The sequence below is a fragment of the Gigantopelta aegis genome, chromosome 15 (genome assembly GCF_016097555.1).
Source record: "Gigantopelta aegis isolate Gae_Host chromosome 15, Gae_host_genome, whole genome shotgun sequence".
NCBI classification, from domain to species: Eukaryota; Metazoa; Mollusca; class Gastropoda; order Neomphalida; family Peltospiridae; genus Gigantopelta; species Gigantopelta aegis.
Window position 1 is genome coordinate 34,500,008 of NC_054713.1, and position 17,667 is coordinate 34,517,674.

Sequence of the window (17,667 nt, forward strand, 5' to 3'; positions counted from 1 at the left end):
CGATAAGCCACATCAGAAACGGTTAAAAAATGCAATAGAGGAGCAATCAGTACACACTGAGTTATTGCCATGCGATATAAATATCTCATTAAATTTTTATCAATGAGTGTGTAAGAATTTGAGAATAATTAACGAGCTTTGAGGAATTACGAAGTATCTGTCCTTAGTGAATGATTGTTTTAAAGAAAGAAAGAAATGTTTTATTTAATGACGCACTAAACACATTGTATTTTACGGTTATATGGCGTCAGACATACGGTTAAGGACCACACAGATACTGAGAGAGAAAACCTGCTGTCGCCATTTCATAGGCTACTCTTTTCGACTAGCAGCAAGGGATCTTTTATATGCACTATCCCACAGACAGGGTAGTACATACCACAGCCTTTGATACACCAGTTGTGGTGCACTGGCTGGAACAAGAAATAGCCCAATGGGCACATCGACGGGGATCGATCCCAGACCGACCATGCATCGAGCGAGCACTTTACCACTGGGATACATCCCGCCCCTCTGATTGTTTTAAGCCCGAGTCTTTGGAAAAAGGTTTCACAACATTCATTTATGTGGGACAGGAAATGTGTCACCCCTCATAGAGAGTTGGTTATTCTCTTTATTACCCATTTTCACTTTTAACAGTTTTTTAAATATACAAATCCCTCTATTATCTAAAGCAATTCCATCAGCCATTAGGTCAAATAAGCATATGTGTATTACATGGTGTAATAGCAGCGATGTCTCAAAACACTAGTGCTAAACTGAAAATTTTGGTGGTCAACCTATGTTGATGTTTTACAGGTTTCTTGCCAGTTGAGAGCACTCCTAAAATTAGTAGTCACATGACCCTGTCGATAGTGTTGTATTTTTCACACAATATACTCTGACATAGAAATTCTATTGAACTGCATGGAGTAATTAATGGTGATGTGTAACCTAAACTGTACCTTGGTTGCGTTCAACCAGACCGAGCTGAGAAAAGATCTGCTCGACTGGTTTGGGTGCCTCACGTTAAACTAAATGGCCAAGTCGGGAACCAATCAATACTCTGTGAACGTTAGCGAAACGTTTGCTGGCTAAACTTACGACTGCCGACACTCGAGAATAAAGTTAACGGCAATCAACACATTTTTTTTACACAGATTATCAGGAAAACGTATTAGCTGCTGGGAATTTAGGAAACGAGTTGTGAGCTGACAGACAGAGCATGTGTTTTTTTACACAGATTATCAGGAAAACGTATTAGCTGCTGGGAATTTAGGAAACGAGTTGTGAGCTGACAGACAGAGCATGTGTTACAAGTTATTTACAGCTGTGTTTGTTTTCAACATGGATAATAGAACAGCTTATATTGTGCGTGAAATAGCAGACGGTCGAGTTATTGGACAAACAGGCAATATCAATTTGCCATGGGTCACTTTAAAAGCCTATTACATTTGTCAGAGAGCGAGAGAGAGAGCGAGAGAGAGAGAGAGAGAGAGAGAGAGAGAGAGAGAGAGAGAGAGAGAGAGAGAGAGAGAGAGAGAGAGAGAGAGAGAGAGAGAGAGAGAGAGAGAGAGAGAGAGAGAGAGAGAGAGAGAGAGAGAGAGAGAGAGAGAGAGAGAGAGAGAGAGAGAGAGAGAGAGCGTGAGGGAGGGAGAGAGAGAGACAGACAGAAATAGTGAGAGAGAGTGAGAGAGAGAGAGAGAGAGAGAGGGGGTGGGGTGGAGAAAGAATGTGTGTGTGTAATTAATGGTGGTGTGTAACCATAACAAGAGTTGACTGTGTATACTAACCCTGCTTCACTTTGTCTTTAAGCGTATCCTCCATGAATTTGATGGCTTGATCCCACTGCTGTTTGTCGGTCACCGACCGATCCTCCAGGACGTTCAGCTGGATCACTCGCTAAATAAAGAAGAATTTCATGCAATTAAATGTCCAGCCTACCACAATCTGTGTTCAAGTTCACGTTAAACTGGTTTCACTATACTAGTATAGCTAAAACACTTTTGGTCGGAAAAATTAAAGTACATTTTGTTCAACGACAGCACTAGAGCACATTGATTAATTAATCATCAGCTATTGGATGTCAAACAATTGGTAAGTCTGACTTGTAGTCATCAGAGGAAACCTGCTACATTTTCCCTAATGCAACAAGGGATCTTTTATATGCACTTTCCCACAGACAGGAAAGCACATACTTCAACCTCTAAATAGTTGTGGTGTACTGGTTGGAACGTGAAAAAAAAAACCCAATCAGCTGAATGGATCCACCGAGGTGGTTCGATCCTGCTATGCAAGTACTTCAGGCAAGCACTCAACTGACTGAGCTAAATCCCACCCACGATTAGATATCAGTGCTCAATACACAATATCTTATATGACTCCCAACAATATAAGTTAGGGCAGAAATCAATCACTCCCCTTAATATTTTTTACAGTGTTATATAATGTGTTATTTTAAGCTTTTTATAACAGGAATAATTTATTAGTAGTCCTAAAATCAGTAACTGCGGAAAAATCCAGGTCATTAAAAAAACACTGTATCCATACCAAACTGTCCTCTGCCTTAGCGTCCCAGCTATGTTTCTGTTTGGCCAGCTCAATGACAGCCAATTTTAGCTGGTCGTAAATATCGTCATGGTGACGCTTTTCCTTGTCTCGCTCCACCAACTTCTGAAACTCGTCATGGAGGGTGTCCCAGCCAACCTGGAACAATTCATAACAATTTACAATTTAAAAATTGAGTAAAACTTAGAGACAGTTTTATCTTTTTTTGAATACTTAACCTGATCCCGAAACTAAAACATTTCCTCCACCCCCTGTTTTTCATTAGACTGGTCTGAACATCCCCCAGTCAATGAAATGGCTAAAATCTTACAATAAGCCATTTCATTGGCTGTTCAGATGTTCATGTCTAATGGAATAAGAGGGGAAATGCCATAGGGCAGTGGTCAGGTTACGGATGAAAAGAAAACAACATTCCCCACCTTTTTACAGTACATGAAATAATAGTGAAACAAATACCAACCAATGTGGTTGTAATAAAATAAAAATAAAAACCAAACAAAGAAATTTTGTTTGCCAAGTTGTAGTCAAATATCAGGATATATATTACATGTTTTTATTTCTATTAACCTTCTGACTACTGCAAAGGCAAGATATCTCGCCCGACGTCACGGCAGTCGACATACTGTACACTGTATACAGTGCATTCCCCAATTCATATTTCTCAACATTTTGCACACGACACTCACCAGAAATGTTTTTTTGTTAACCTGAAAAGTTTATTTTACAGCATGTTAACTTTTGTTTGTTGTTTTTCAGTGGAAAATAGCTTGGAATTTTGAATTAAAAAAGTGGTTTTTGGCAAGTATTTTCTTTTAACAACAATGGCGCCACGTCGCGTTCATTTTTAGGGATCGATAGCTGATTGTGACAGCTAATTTGATAATAAATTTAATCATTTTACCAACAACGAAAATCACCAAATATTACAATATACAGTTGAATCCTGTTGGCTCGAACCCCGTCGGTGCTCGAGAAAGTGTTCGACCCATCGGGTAGTTCGACCGAACCATGCGGTCAACATCGGATATTTCCGTAACATAAGTTAGATACATATTATTTTGGTAAGTGCAAACTTAAAAATTTCATCAAGGTGTTGTATAGTAAAATACCAGAGTGAAAGGATTCATTACAAATGACTCCGATTGTGTGATGCACAAGCCCTTGACGGTATTAATTAAATGTGGGTACTGAAGTGATGATAGCTGATAAACTCATTTAAAACTAGTCTTGTAGACGTGTTCAGAGTAACGCTTCACGCCGAGGCCATTTTGTGCACTAATTGTTTGATTGGTATCATGGATTCATGGAACAAGTACTGTAACACTAGCTGTACTTGAAAGATCATTACCGATACCTACTTAACACACAACATGACAGGTAGGGCAAAGAAAGGATTGCATGGCTATTGTTGCGATTCTCCGATTCATCTATAGCTCGTTCCACCTAAATAATTATAACCCGAAGGTTGTAATAATCAACTGCGCAAGTGCGGCAATTGTTGGTCCTTTTCGGTGGTTTTCCATTGGATATTTGATGGATGGATCACCAATTTGAGGAAAATATAGCTAATAACACAATCGGGACCGATAATTTAGTTCGAGCGAAAGCTTATAGTTGACACTGGGCGTGTTCGACTCATCATCAGTTAATACAAGGGTTTACCTAACAAAAAACTCGGGACTTCGTTTTTGGTTCGAGCGTTGCGGTGTGATCGACCCTTCCGAGGTCGAGCCAACGAGATTCTACTGTAAATCGTAGTTCGTTTTTAACAAATAATTCTGGTCAGAAAACCACTGTTATCGGGAATAATGAAAATAAATACTGGACAGTTGGCCACAAATACCCGAAGGTAAATGCAACTTTAAAAAAAAAAAATGCCTAATTTTAATCACCATTAACTGACCTAAAATATAAAAATGATTAAATCCCACGAAAATAATACTTACCGATTCATATATGAACTTTATTTTATGTATTTATAAAACATTTAAGTGACTATATGTGAGTAAAAATTATAAACCTGTACCCACTCAATGTGGTTTTTGTTAAAAATTAATCCAGTAGTCTTAAAGGTTAAAGGCTATTTCAATTTTATAAAAAAATATTTATTAAAAATCCTACATTAAAACTGCTTTTTGGCTAAAACCAAAAAAACATCACTAGAATAATGATGTAAAAAGTTGGAGGTCAAACATTTGGTAATTTTGACATATAGTCTTAGCAAATCCACTACATTTTTCCATTAGTAGCAAGGGATCTTTTATAAGTATCCTCCCACAGGCAGGATAGCATATACCACGACCTTTGATATAACAGTCGTGGGCACTGGCAAAGCAAAAGAATGGCTGAAATAATGTACCTCAACGCATCTTTTTGGCAACTGAACATCTGCCCACTGCTTCAGCTTGATATCAATAGATGTATTAAATGTTCTGAAAAACAAAATGTTAATTCGTCCGTAGTTTACACCAACTGACAACAACCCATAACAGCTGAAGTAATTTCCAATCCATTTAAACATTGATGTGAGATAAACATTTGAAAATCAGCATAATGAAACACAAAACAACATAACACTACAATTTTGTGCGAAACTAGAGCTGATGTAAAAAAAAACATTCAATTATATTGAAAACGGGGACATGAAAAATCCACAGGTTAAAATCTTTCACAGCAGAAGACTGTAGTAGTATTTAGATTTATGACCATAGTATGTGTTTGATGTATTGCATATATTTTAGCCTACATACATTAACATTTTATGTATAGCTTACGTGGCTACTGCCCCAAGTTCAGCCAGCAACGTTTCGCTAACGTTTCAAAATTAACTGGTTCCCGAAGTGGTAAAAACTGTGTAGATGTGAAAGGGAAAAACCCCACCATTGGTGATCGTAAGCTGACTAAATAAAACATGGATCAGGATAGATTTCCAACACATTTTGAGTGTTTTAACAATATTGTTTGGCAACAATAATGAAATTTAAAGTACGTTTAGTAATTTCGTCTTTTTCATGTTTACTGAACTCTGATATTTCCATAACATTTACTGATTTAGGGGTACAATGTATGGCAATGTGACTAATGTTGGTGCTACAGCAAACACCCAAAGCACATCAATGACCTTCAATATGGTTACTTCCAGAACTTTTGTTGCTACACCAAATTCTGTTACGAAGTGTTTCGAACCCATTCCAGTTCAGTTCGGTTCTATTTACGGCGTCACATCATACAATGTGATACAGATCATTCACATCCTCCATTTTGCAGGTTACTATAAATAATTGTACTTTAAAGTAAAAGGAAAAGTGGATGACGTCATATGGAAGCGAAAACACAGGTCAATTACAGTAGAACCCTCCTGCTACATGAGAACCGTAACACATTTCAAAGCACTTGGATGCAGTTTCACGACTGGTGTGCAGTGTGTCAATGGCATCATGATCAACTTCCAGTTCTATTCACTTCCAGTTCAAAGTGCATCGATGTGCATTGGCGAAACCGTACTTGGTACAGCAGCAACGTAATTAATATTACCAAAAGTAAGTCTGTTAAATATAGACAGTCTTACCCTGCATTTTCAGCCTGGGCAGAAGGCAGATAAATATTTTCTATCACAAACGTTGAATTCTTATCCCACAACTTTTTGTAAAACGTATCTTCCCTACAAAAAAAATAAAAATAAAATAAAAATAAAATTACAGCATGTAGAGTTAACATTGACAGATAGAAACACAACACATTAACCATTACATGTCAAACAAGGCAGAGAAATTATGTGTAAGTAAACCAGACAAAATTGGTTACCATCACAAATGCTAGGAATTGATATTAAAGGTTATGACCTTTGCTTAAAAAATAAATGACATCACTTGAAACATAACTTGTTTAATCTTTTTTTCTGTTTCTTTACATTCAAAAAAAAATTTTTTGTTTTAAAAAGAATTTAAAAAGAAAATGAATACAAGTTCCATCGTTTTATGATTTAATAATTATGAAAGTATGGCTCCACTATTATTTTTTAAGCTTAAAAGGTCATAAACCTTGATAAAAGAAGAAATCAGAACATTAACGGATACCCATCTTTGTTTTCAACAATTTTCTTAAAATTTGATAAAGGCCAATTTTTTCACCCATTTAACTTTTCTTAAAATGAAGGAAAATTTGCAACTATTCTATTTATGGTCATATGGTGTCAGACATACAGTTAAGGATCACAAATATTGAGAGAGGAAACCCACTGTTGCCACTTTATAGGCTACTATTTTCGATTAGCAACAAGGGATCTTTTATATGCACCATCCCACAGACAGGGTAGTAAATACCACAGCCTTTGATATACCAGTTGTGGTGCACTGGCTGGAACAAGAAATAGCCCACCGATGGTTTCTTAAAATGGGTTAAACAAAATAATTTCACAGCACTACTGATTCATTGCTGTTTATTTAATCTCATAAGAATATATACAGTAACAGGGAAAACTTCAAAAGATGTACAAGTATTGCTAAAGTGTAAAGCTGTGTAAAGTAAGTACAAACCACTGTTTTGGAGTAACTTGGCTCAAGTTAACAACTTCATCAAGAATTTCACCTTTTGCTTTCTCAAACAACTCATCCTGTGGTAAAAAATGGCAATCATTAATACAAAGTGGTTTTAACATCATTATTTTTATTATTATTATTTTTTAAATCTATGAATAATGAAACATATGGTCATAAACAATTACATTAAGTAACTAGACAAAAACTGAAGAACTTTGTTATCTTGATGCGAAGGGTGAGAACCAACAAGCTCGAGATCTTAGTACGTAGTTCAAAATAAACATAATTATCATAGTTGTTGGTGAAAACAGACCGGTTTACCGTTACTGTGGGTTATCAGTAATCAGAACACCAGTTAATAGTAATAGACATCTATCAGCAATGAGCTCATTCGAAGCTGTGGCCATGTACAATCAAAAGCCCTTACTGTGAACTTGGGTCTTCACGAGTACTCAGGCATGGGCCGAGTCTAGCAAGACTCGAGTTCGTTCACAGGACTTAAGTAACTGTGCAAGGAAGAGCACTCTCATTTTTTATTTTTTTAGACTACGAGTCGAAAAGTCGAAAGTGTGGAATGCAATACCAGGGCATGATTTGACATCCATGTTCAGCGCTTGACTAATGCTATTTTACTTTATTATCCATATGGTTCAACATAACCGAGTGAATAATAATCATACAAAGCACACATGTAATAACAAGTGTAATGATGTCATTTTGGGAAGCGACCATGCTTCTCCAGTCCTAGCTCAGACTGTGCATTTGAAGTATGACATCATTTCGTCGTCTCCTTCTAGTTGTGACTGAAATATTTTGAGTTGGGTCTTGTTATTCATAAAGAAAACAACAATAATAATATGGATAATAAAAAAATTATTATACTCGCGTCTGAGTCGTACTGACTTTACGAAACTCATGTATTACTCTCGCTCTCACAATACAAAAATCCTAACACTCGTTTCGTGAAATCAGTACGACACACAAGATCGTATAATAATCTCTATTTATTCCTTAGTGTCATTGTCATCTAGTGTAAATATCGGGTACTCGGGTCTGGGTCGAGTTTGACCCTCAACTACTCAAGTCAAATATTTTGGACTCGTGAAGGTCCTACTGCGAACAGTGCAAAAGACATGTTGCAAAACACACTTCTGACGTAATCTAGAAAGGTCAAGGAATGCTGATTTTTTGCTGATACTTCCCTGTTTCCATGGTAATTACAGTGAATGTGTAAGGGTAAACAGGTTTGTAAACAATTATATTACAAAAAAACAGTTTGTTTTATTCAAACGTCTCCAGAGCACATTGATTTTTATCTTATCATCGGCTATTGGACGTCAAACATATGGTCATTCTGACATATTTCTTTAGAGGAAACCCACTGCCACCACATAGACTACTCTTTCCGATAAGCAGCAAGGAGTCTTTTATATGCACTGTCCCACAATCAGGACAGCACATACCACGGCCTTTGATGAACCAGTTGTGGACCATTGGCTGGAACAGAAAATAGCCCAAAATGCAAATGGGTCTATTGAGAAGGATCAATCCGATGACCACCGCTTCACAGGCTGACACGCTACCGCTTGACCTACGTCCCACTCCCAAATTATATTACAGAACAATTTCTCAAACACAAGACATCGGTTATTGAAGTTACAAAGGTCAAGATAACAATGTTTGACTGTATATAATTATGCACTATAGGAATACAAGAAAAACTTTCAGTTTAATTTGATTTACAGACTGTAAAAAAGGATGGCTCACCCTATCTAACTCACGAATTCCTGGAAAGGTGTTTTTCCATTCAGTTTCCAAGTTGAATCTTGTGGCTAATAAACATAAATTGAATAATTATAAGGATTAAAGCTATAAATAAATGAGTTAATGAATGAAGAGATGAAAGTTAAAAGTTTTTTTGTTTTTTTTAACAACACCACTAGAGCACACTGATTTATTAATTATTGGCTACTGGATGTCAAACATTTGGTAATTGTGACATATGTTTTAAGAGAGGAAACCTGGTACACTTTTCAGTAGTAGCAAGGCAGGGGTGCACAAATCGGTTGCCCGCGTGCCCGGGACAACCAAAATATGTTACAGGCAAGCATTCTTTGTCAAACCCCTGTGTGTGCTGTAACCTCTCCGTGGTGCAGGGGAGTAACATTCTCTTTGAGAATGGCCAATACAGCACAAAATTGAAGTTTTGAGTAAAATTCAGTATCCGTAAAATTCTGTGATATTTGTGTTTTTGCACAGTTCTTTACACTGTTTTTGTTTAAGTTTTGAATTTTTATATTGATGTTGATCACCACTTTATTTATTTGCATTACCATAGTTTGACACCCAATAGCCGATGTATTTTTCGTGCTGGGGTGTCGTTAAACATTCATTCATTCATTCTTTGTCAAACAGTCAAGAAAATCATAAAACAAGTAAAATGAAAAACAAAATTTCCCGACACTCGGACAGTCACGGGCAATTCAAAAGTATAAAACTGATAACTTGACTGACAGGCAATATAAATATCCACCCTAACGCTGCCATCCACTCAGCATCCACCGTGCATGATTTTGACGAGTTCAATGCAGACAGATACGTTTCAGAATGGTGGCTATTAGCAAAGGGCACAAGACATGTGAAAGGCCACAAACTACACCAACAACCATCCAGTTCTGAGCTAAAAATTTGACTAAGCCATTTTCTATCTTCCGATGTGAACAATCAGGGATCTCGCGATTGGTAACGAGAAGCGGTGTCATCAAGAATTCAGCATAACAATGTTTGCTTATTTTAATAATCACAGTTATTAATTTTAACGGCAACATGTATGCAAGAAAAGTCCGAAAAATCGGTAGCGTGTTATTTTAACTTTGAGTCTTTGAGCCAAAGTAATAAAAACGGACCGAAATTGCATGTCAGTTTCAATACACATGCTAGTTCAGGGCCAAAGACAAGTAGGCTAGGGCCGAGTTCAGCTAGACCAAGCAAAACAAAAACATCTGCTAAACTGGTTTATGCGCTTCACGTTAAACCCAATGTCCACGTCGGGAACCAATCGCATAGTTCGCATACGTCTGGAAAATGTTCGTTGGCTGTTCTCAGTGTGCATCTAGGTCACGCTTGACAGTCAGCCGAGACTGTTGCATGTGTCAAAAGATATTATTGCAGACATTAAACAATACGATTACACTCAAGTAAATCTTGATGTAAATTTGTGAGAAAAACCCCCACCACCAAATAGTTGTTCGCGTCAATGAATACTTAATTGCTGTTTCGTTGGTTTATTTCCATTGTCTTTGTTAATTTCGCACTCATGCATTTCGCGATCGCGGGAAAGGAACATGCAGTATTTATACAAATTGCAGTTAAAAGTACACTAAATACAATTAGTTAAAAAAACATCATATTTGTTAGATAAATATTATATAATTTTTTTTACTGTGAGGTGACATCTCAAAAGTTAGCTATATTTTAAAAAGACCGTAAAATTTGAATTCATTATCTTTTTAATCAAAACCTTTTGACGTAAATGGATAGTTGTCATAACGTGAAGTCAGCATTCTTAGGCTACGTATTTTACAAGCTGAAATCAACAACAAGCATTTAACATGATGTGGAAATCAACAAAATGGCGCAAATTACGAAATTGTTGGGGTGTGGAATTGATGGGTTATTTTAAAATACAATAAAAAGCAGTTCAAACCAAAATAAAGATTGCTATTTTACAGAAATAATGAGCACTGTTTAAAAAAGAAGAAGAAGAGTATTGGCTCTCAGATTTTTATTAATGCCATAGGCCTTCGAATTTTAGGTGTGTTTGCAGAGGGCATTGGCTTCCAACTCTGCATATCTCCCCTCACCCACTGAAAAATCAAAGTAATATATTAACTGCCCCTACCCCTATTCCTGTCTTTGATTTTGATCGGGGATAATTTTGTTATTCAGATATATTCCAGTTAGTACATAATTAGCTGAAAAAGATACATTTTCATATTCACATATAAATACTCTATACAGTACTACACAAAACAATTTTGCCTAAAACATTTTCATTATGGCAAATAAAAATCCCATTTGGCAATTTTTTTGGCAACAGGTATTTTTAATCCTGGATGAGCCCTGAGTTCATCAAAGTATTATGACTGTGACAGCCCAAGCGAGATCGAACCGCCTCTGTGGATCCATTCAGCTGATTGGGTTTTTTCTCGTTCCAACCAGTGCCCAACAACTGGACAAAGGCTGTGGTATGTGCCTTCCTGTCTGTGGGAAAGTGCATATAAAAGATGCCTTGCTGCATTAGGAAAAATGTAGCGGGTTTCCACTGGGCAACTATCACAATTTCACATTTGTGCACCCCTGCAAGGGATCTTTTATATGCACCATCCCACAGACAGGATAGTACATGCCACAGCTTTTAATATACCAGTCGTGGTGCCATGATTGGGACTGGGAAAAAACCCAATCACCGAATGGGTTCACTGAGGTAATTCAATCCTGATGCAAGCACCTGCAAGTGCATTCTGACTGAACCAGATCCTGCCTCCAAATGAATAAATGAATGTTTAATGACACCAGAAGAAAACTAAATTCTTTATTTAATGAGGGTCACACAGTCAACAAGAGCTAATCTTCCCTGAGGCTTATTATTAGGTGAGAAACGAAGGTATAAAAATGAACGTTCACCTTTGAATGCATCTGCCTGCTGTTCCACCGTTTCTCTGACCATCTTCCAGAAGATATCCGACACGGCCATGCTAAGGTTTCCCGTCGTCATCTGTGTGGGCTTGAGAACACCGTCTCTGTTCAAACACAAAGACAACAAAGTGACAAGTTATTATAGGCTTCGACAAATCCACTAGCCCTCGGTCCCGACTACTGAATTTTAGGCCTGGGCTAGTGGAGATTATCAACCGTATTACTATAAAGGAAGGAAGAAAGGAAGGAAATGATTTATTTAACGACGCACTCAACACATTTTATTTACGGTTATATGGCGTCGGACATATGGTTAAGGACCACACAGATATTGAGGGAGGAAACCCGCTGTCGTCACTTTCTGGGCTACTCTTTTCGATTACAAGCAAGGGATCTTTTATATGCACCATCCCATAGACAGGATAGCACATACCCCAGCCTTTGATATACCAGTCGTGGTGCACTGGCTGGAGCGAGAAATAGTGCAATGGGCCCATTGACTGGGATTGATCCCAAACTGACCGCGCATCAAGCAAGCACTTTACCACTGGGCCACATCTCGCTCCCAACTGTATTACCATAATACATAGGACACTAGCCAAACTTTCTGTGAGGGCTAGTGACTTTCACAAATATTTGTCAAACACCGGGCCTGTATATTACTGTCAGAACACAAGAAAATAGTGTACAGGGTCCCATTTTAGAACGGGGACATGCTAATTTTTGGCCAAATTAAATTAAAATGCCCAAATTTGGATAACATTGTGTATTCATATGAATTTTTTAAAATTAAAAACCAAACAACTACTAGTATATAGGATTCCAAACGAATCACTCTACATTTTTACATGGATAACAACTAATACAGCGAGCAGAATGCTGGAGATACATGGTGACAAGTTTTCAAAACAACTCATTTTTCGCAAATGTCTCAAATGAATGCAAAGATCTGCTCCAGCATTATGGGGCTAGTTGGCCCCCTGAACACCCAACTCATATGCTTATTTTAGGGAATCGCGGCCCATATTTTTGAAGCAATCTTAGCCTACTAAATTGTAAAATCATCTTAAGCTATGACGTCACTATGGCGTGTGTTGTAAAGGAAGAAAGGAAGGAAATGTTTTCTTAACGACGCACTCAACACATTTTATTTATGGTTATATGGTATCATACATATGGTTAAAGACCACACAGATATAGCAGAAAAGAGGAAACCCGCTGTTGCCACTTCATGAGCACCTGTTTTCGATTAGCAGCAAGGGATCTTTTATATGCACCATCCCACAGACAGAATAGTACATACGACGACCTTTATTACACCAGTTGTGGAACACTGGCTGGAACGAGAATTAGCCCAATGAGGCCACAGACGGGGATTGAACCTAAACCGACCGCGCATCAAGCAAGTGCTTTACCACTGGGCTACGTCCCACTCCTGGCGTGTGCTGTAGTGATGTCACACCCTCCGATGGTTTTACGATTTCGTACTGCTAAGATAACTTCGAAAATATGGTCCCAGATGACATTTAGTGATTGATGATCAGTTTGTACCAAGTGATCAATAATAATAATTGAATAATAATCAGTCTAATCTATATTTTACTAAGAAAAACTTAAATCACTTTCAATATATATATATTTTGCAATATTACAACTTTTAAATTATAAATAATGACAAAAAGAGATAGATAAAATGAAAATTAAAAAATATTTTTCTTCTGCTTTTGTTCAGCAAAATAATTTTAAATGTTTTACTTTTTTTTTATTAATACTTCTAGAAACAACACACAAGTCTTTTGACCAGGGCTTTTTTTTTTATATGTCAATATTTACATATTAAGGAAATAGAGGACTTTTGAAAATATGTATTTTTACATAATATTCTTACTTGAATAATCTTGAATTTCGGAAGAATTTATCTTCATACTCTTTAATATTGCTGATACTGTCACTGGTGTTGCCTGAAATTACATCATAATCCAATTAAGACATTTAATTATCTTTAAAAAAAAAACAGGATAAAAAACAATAAAGATCATCTGAATTAAAAAAAACCCCATCTTTTACTTTTTTCAAGTCGAACAATGGAAATGACTTTTTACACAACATACAAAACCTAAAATACAAAGTCACACAATTAATTATAACTAGAAGGGGCATTTCCACGTTTCTGCCAATTTCAAACCCATAACAACCTAGTAGGGGTATTTATGATCGGTTTTGGTTTTATTACATATTATGTTCAGGCCGAATGAGAAATTCCACTCGGCAGAGCCTCTTGGAATTTCCCAGTCTTATCTTCACAGGATAAAGCAGATATCCGATGTCAGTAACTAGTGATTCTCTATGTAAATATTATGTCATGTATCCAACTTCTACAAACTGAAGAAAACAACTAAACTGCCCAACACCGCCCAATGATTTCTCATTCGTAACAAACAGCATTCATTCTTATTTCATACCTCTTCCTGTAACAACTGCAAAATAACCGAGGGCTTTCATGGGGAACAGTTTACCCTCCAGGATTGACTTGATCTGTAAAATAAATAAGAGATAAAAATCAAAACACATAAAAACAGAGATGAAAATTACATTAGACAAATCTGGAAAAGTGTATAAAAAAGGTCAAGGTTACTTTGAACGTTTTACAAACAACAAAAGGGACAAGCAGTTTTCATGTAGAGTACAATCCAAATTCTGGATTTAAAAAATATATATCTAAAATAGGTAAATCGTCATGAGTTAAAAGTTTGTTTTGTTTAATGACACCGCTAGAGCACATTGATTTAATATTCATTGGCTATTGGATGTAAAACATACGGTCATTTTGACAGTCATAGAGATGAAACCCACTACATTTTTCCAGTAGTAGCAAGGGATCTTTTATATGCACCATCCCACAGGATAGCACATACCATGGCCTTTGATATACCAGTCGTGGTACACTGGCCAGAGCAAGAAATAGCCCAATAGGCCCACTGACAGGGATCGATCCTAGACTGACTGTGCATCAAGCAAGCGTTTTACCACTGGGCTATGTCCCGCCCTCTAAATCGTCATGAGAGTCAAACTTGATCTGTAACAGTATACAATAAAGCTATATACAAAAATATCATGAGGCATTGCAAAAAAAAAAGTTTTGAAAACTATATGTGGGACAGGTGGACGGACAGACAAGACAAAAACAGACAGAAGGAGAGAGACGAAACCTATAGTCCCCTCTTGTTAGATCAGCTGGGGACTAAAAAAGAAAAAGAAAAAGAAATCCATTAACAGGAATTGATCTTACAACCTCCTACCCCTCATTAGTTCTACTAGGTACTCACTCTGTCAGGGTTGTACAGGTTGCTCTCGGCGAGATCGACCTTGGTGAGTACGAATATCGTCCGTTTTCCAGTGGGATCCATCTGACTCACTAGATTAGTGACGTTACTCCTCTCCGCATCAAGCGAACCATCTACAAAATGATCACAGATGTTAAAAAGTGAGTTATCAATGTTACATAATGACAGCTGCCTGCCAAAATTACTTTTTGATTTTTGTTTCTAAATGTTAAATATTAATTTAAAAAAAGTTTTATGTTCTGTAACGACACCACTAGAGCATGTTGATTTATCAATCATCAGCTATTGGATGTGAAACATTTGGTGATTTTGACCTATAGCAAGGGATCTTTTATATGCACCATCCCACATATAGGATAGCACATACCACGGCCTTTGATATACCAGTTGTGGTGCACTGGCTGAAACAAAAAATAACCGAACGAGTCCACCGACAGGGATCATTCCCAAACAGACAGTGCATCAAGAAGACACTTTACCGCTGGGATACGTCTTGCCCCATGTAAAGATAATACTTTTAATTACATGTCCATAAAAAACAACTTAGACAATAAATAATTTAATTTATTAACAGAACAAGTAAAAATCGAGATTATATCATTATTTACATACATATCTATCATAAAGAAACGTTACAGAATAAATAGTATATAGGAAAGCTATTTGTTTTATACTCTCTTAAAAGCTTTTTCCAACAAGAAAATCCGCCAGCCACCAACAAATATAATTTCACTGTTTCCAACCACCCTGACTACAATAATTTTTTAACACATCTTAAAGGCATATTGTCAAGACCAGCGACCTATTTAATGGCCTAACATAACAAAGTATTACCTGAACAAAAATAATTTGATTTGTCCCTAAATGTACTTTATTCAACTATCTTCATAACCACCATACTCCATTTATTAATGACGTTTTGTAAAAATAATTTAATTATGGCAATGGTCCATAATTCAAAAACTAAAACTACCGAGAGGGTTGACATGGATTTCACTCCATCATGGTTCAGTTAAGGTGATGTGATAACTAGATTTGGTTTCCAACAATCAATGTAATTTTTAATTTATTATCCATTTTTAGAGAAATAAGGTCCTAAAATCCGTGACAGTATGCTTTTAAAGCTGCCTACCTTGGATACACAAAATAATTGCATTAGGGTTTTCCATAAAACTGCGACACATCTTGCTGATAGACTCCTTAGTGTCCGAAGCCATGCCTGTTGTCACAGTCTAAAAACAAAACATACATTTATCAAAACAAGCTTTCTGAAAGTACTGCTAAAGCAATACATGTCCCCTATTAGGCCCAACAATGTTTTGTATTTCCTAAATTCAAATGCCATAACTGTGTGAAAAATAAATAAAAATGAATGCTGTTATGTCATGACATCACTTGCGGCATTTAATGCACGTAAGGTTAAATGACGTAATGACTGACGGCTTTGTTGTAGACATCGGAGGAATTTTTATATTAAAACCCAGTTAAATTGACCATGGGTACTAAAGAAAATAACCAACTCGCTACAAGGAGTTACAAATTATTTGTCCCTCATGAATGAATGTTGTAAAATCCTCGCCAAAGGCTCGGGTTTACAACGTTCACTCACACGGGACAGATAATTCCTCGTAGTTCATTAGTTATTCTCGAAATAACTTACAGAAATAATGCCAGGAAGATCAACAAGCACCATTCTTTGAAGTCCAGGACCCTTCACTATCATGGATATACACTACAAAACAACAAAATACACAATGTACAGGAAGGAAATAGTTTATTTAACGATGCACTCAACACATTTTATTTATGGTTATATGGCGTCAGACATATGGTTAAGGACCACACAGATATTGAGGGAGGAAACCCGCTGTCGCCACTTCATAACCTACTCATTCGATTAGCAGCAAGGGATCTTATATATGCACTATCCCATACACAGGATAGCACATACCATAGCCTTTGATGTACCAGTCATGGTGCACTGGCTGGAGTGAGAAATAGCCCAATGGACCCATAGCACATACCATAGCCTTTGACGTACCAGTCATGGTGCACTGGCTGGAGTGAGAAATAGCCCAATGGGCCCACTGACGGGGATCGATCCCAAACCGACCAAGCATCAAGCGAGCGCTTTACCACTGGGCTATGTCCCGCCCCAACAGAACGTACAGATAACTTTATGGTCATGGATATACACTAGATAAGAATTCTAAGGAGTAAAATGTCTTGCCTACCATAAACTTATTAGGTGTCGATGACAGCTGCATCCATAGTTGTTCATCTCAATGCATATTAAACTTTAAAAAATTAAACTTAAAAAAAAAAACCCAGCCCCAAAACCCATTATACATGTAATTATAAATATTTTAATTTGATAAATTTAATTTACCCCCCCTCCAAAAATGTGCATTAAGAAGAATATTCATATCTGTAACAATATCTGTAACAATAAACCAAGTTTTATTGATGTAGGATTTATAGTTTGTGAGAAATGGAGCTAAATGAGAAACGTTTAGTGTTGAGCTAAATGTAAAAGTTAA

The 17,667-nt window shown here is 36.9% G+C and overlaps 1 protein-coding gene across 4 annotated transcripts in view; it reads right to left on the reverse strand.

Moving 5' to 3' along the window:
* The window catches only part of LOC121390117 (dynamin-like 120 kDa protein, mitochondrial), a 51,413-nt gene that overhangs the window by 7,716 nt on the left and 26,030 nt on the right, over window positions 1-17,667 (reverse strand). For all 4 annotated transcript variants that reach the window (XM_041521851.1, XM_041521849.1, XM_041521850.1 and 1 more), the window contains 12 exons: window positions 16,788-16,859; window positions 16,260-16,359; window positions 15,110-15,240; window positions 14,246-14,318; window positions 13,672-13,744; window positions 11,772-11,887; window positions 8,853-8,917; window positions 7,083-7,159; window positions 6,116-6,208; window positions 4,907-4,979; window positions 2,530-2,685; window positions 1,773-1,881 (listed from right to left, as the gene is read on the reverse strand). In XM_041521851.1, coding sequence (XP_041377785.1) covers window positions 1,773-1,881; window positions 2,530-2,685; window positions 4,907-4,979; window positions 6,116-6,208; window positions 7,083-7,159; window positions 8,853-8,917; window positions 11,772-11,887; window positions 13,672-13,744; window positions 14,246-14,318; window positions 15,110-15,240; window positions 16,260-16,359; window positions 16,788-16,859 — 1,138 coding nt within the window. The remainder of the gene's footprint in view (window positions 1-1,772; window positions 1,882-2,529; window positions 2,686-4,906; window positions 4,980-6,115; window positions 6,209-7,082; window positions 7,160-8,852; window positions 8,918-11,771; window positions 11,888-13,671; window positions 13,745-14,245; window positions 14,319-15,109; window positions 15,241-16,259; window positions 16,360-16,787; window positions 16,860-17,667) is intronic.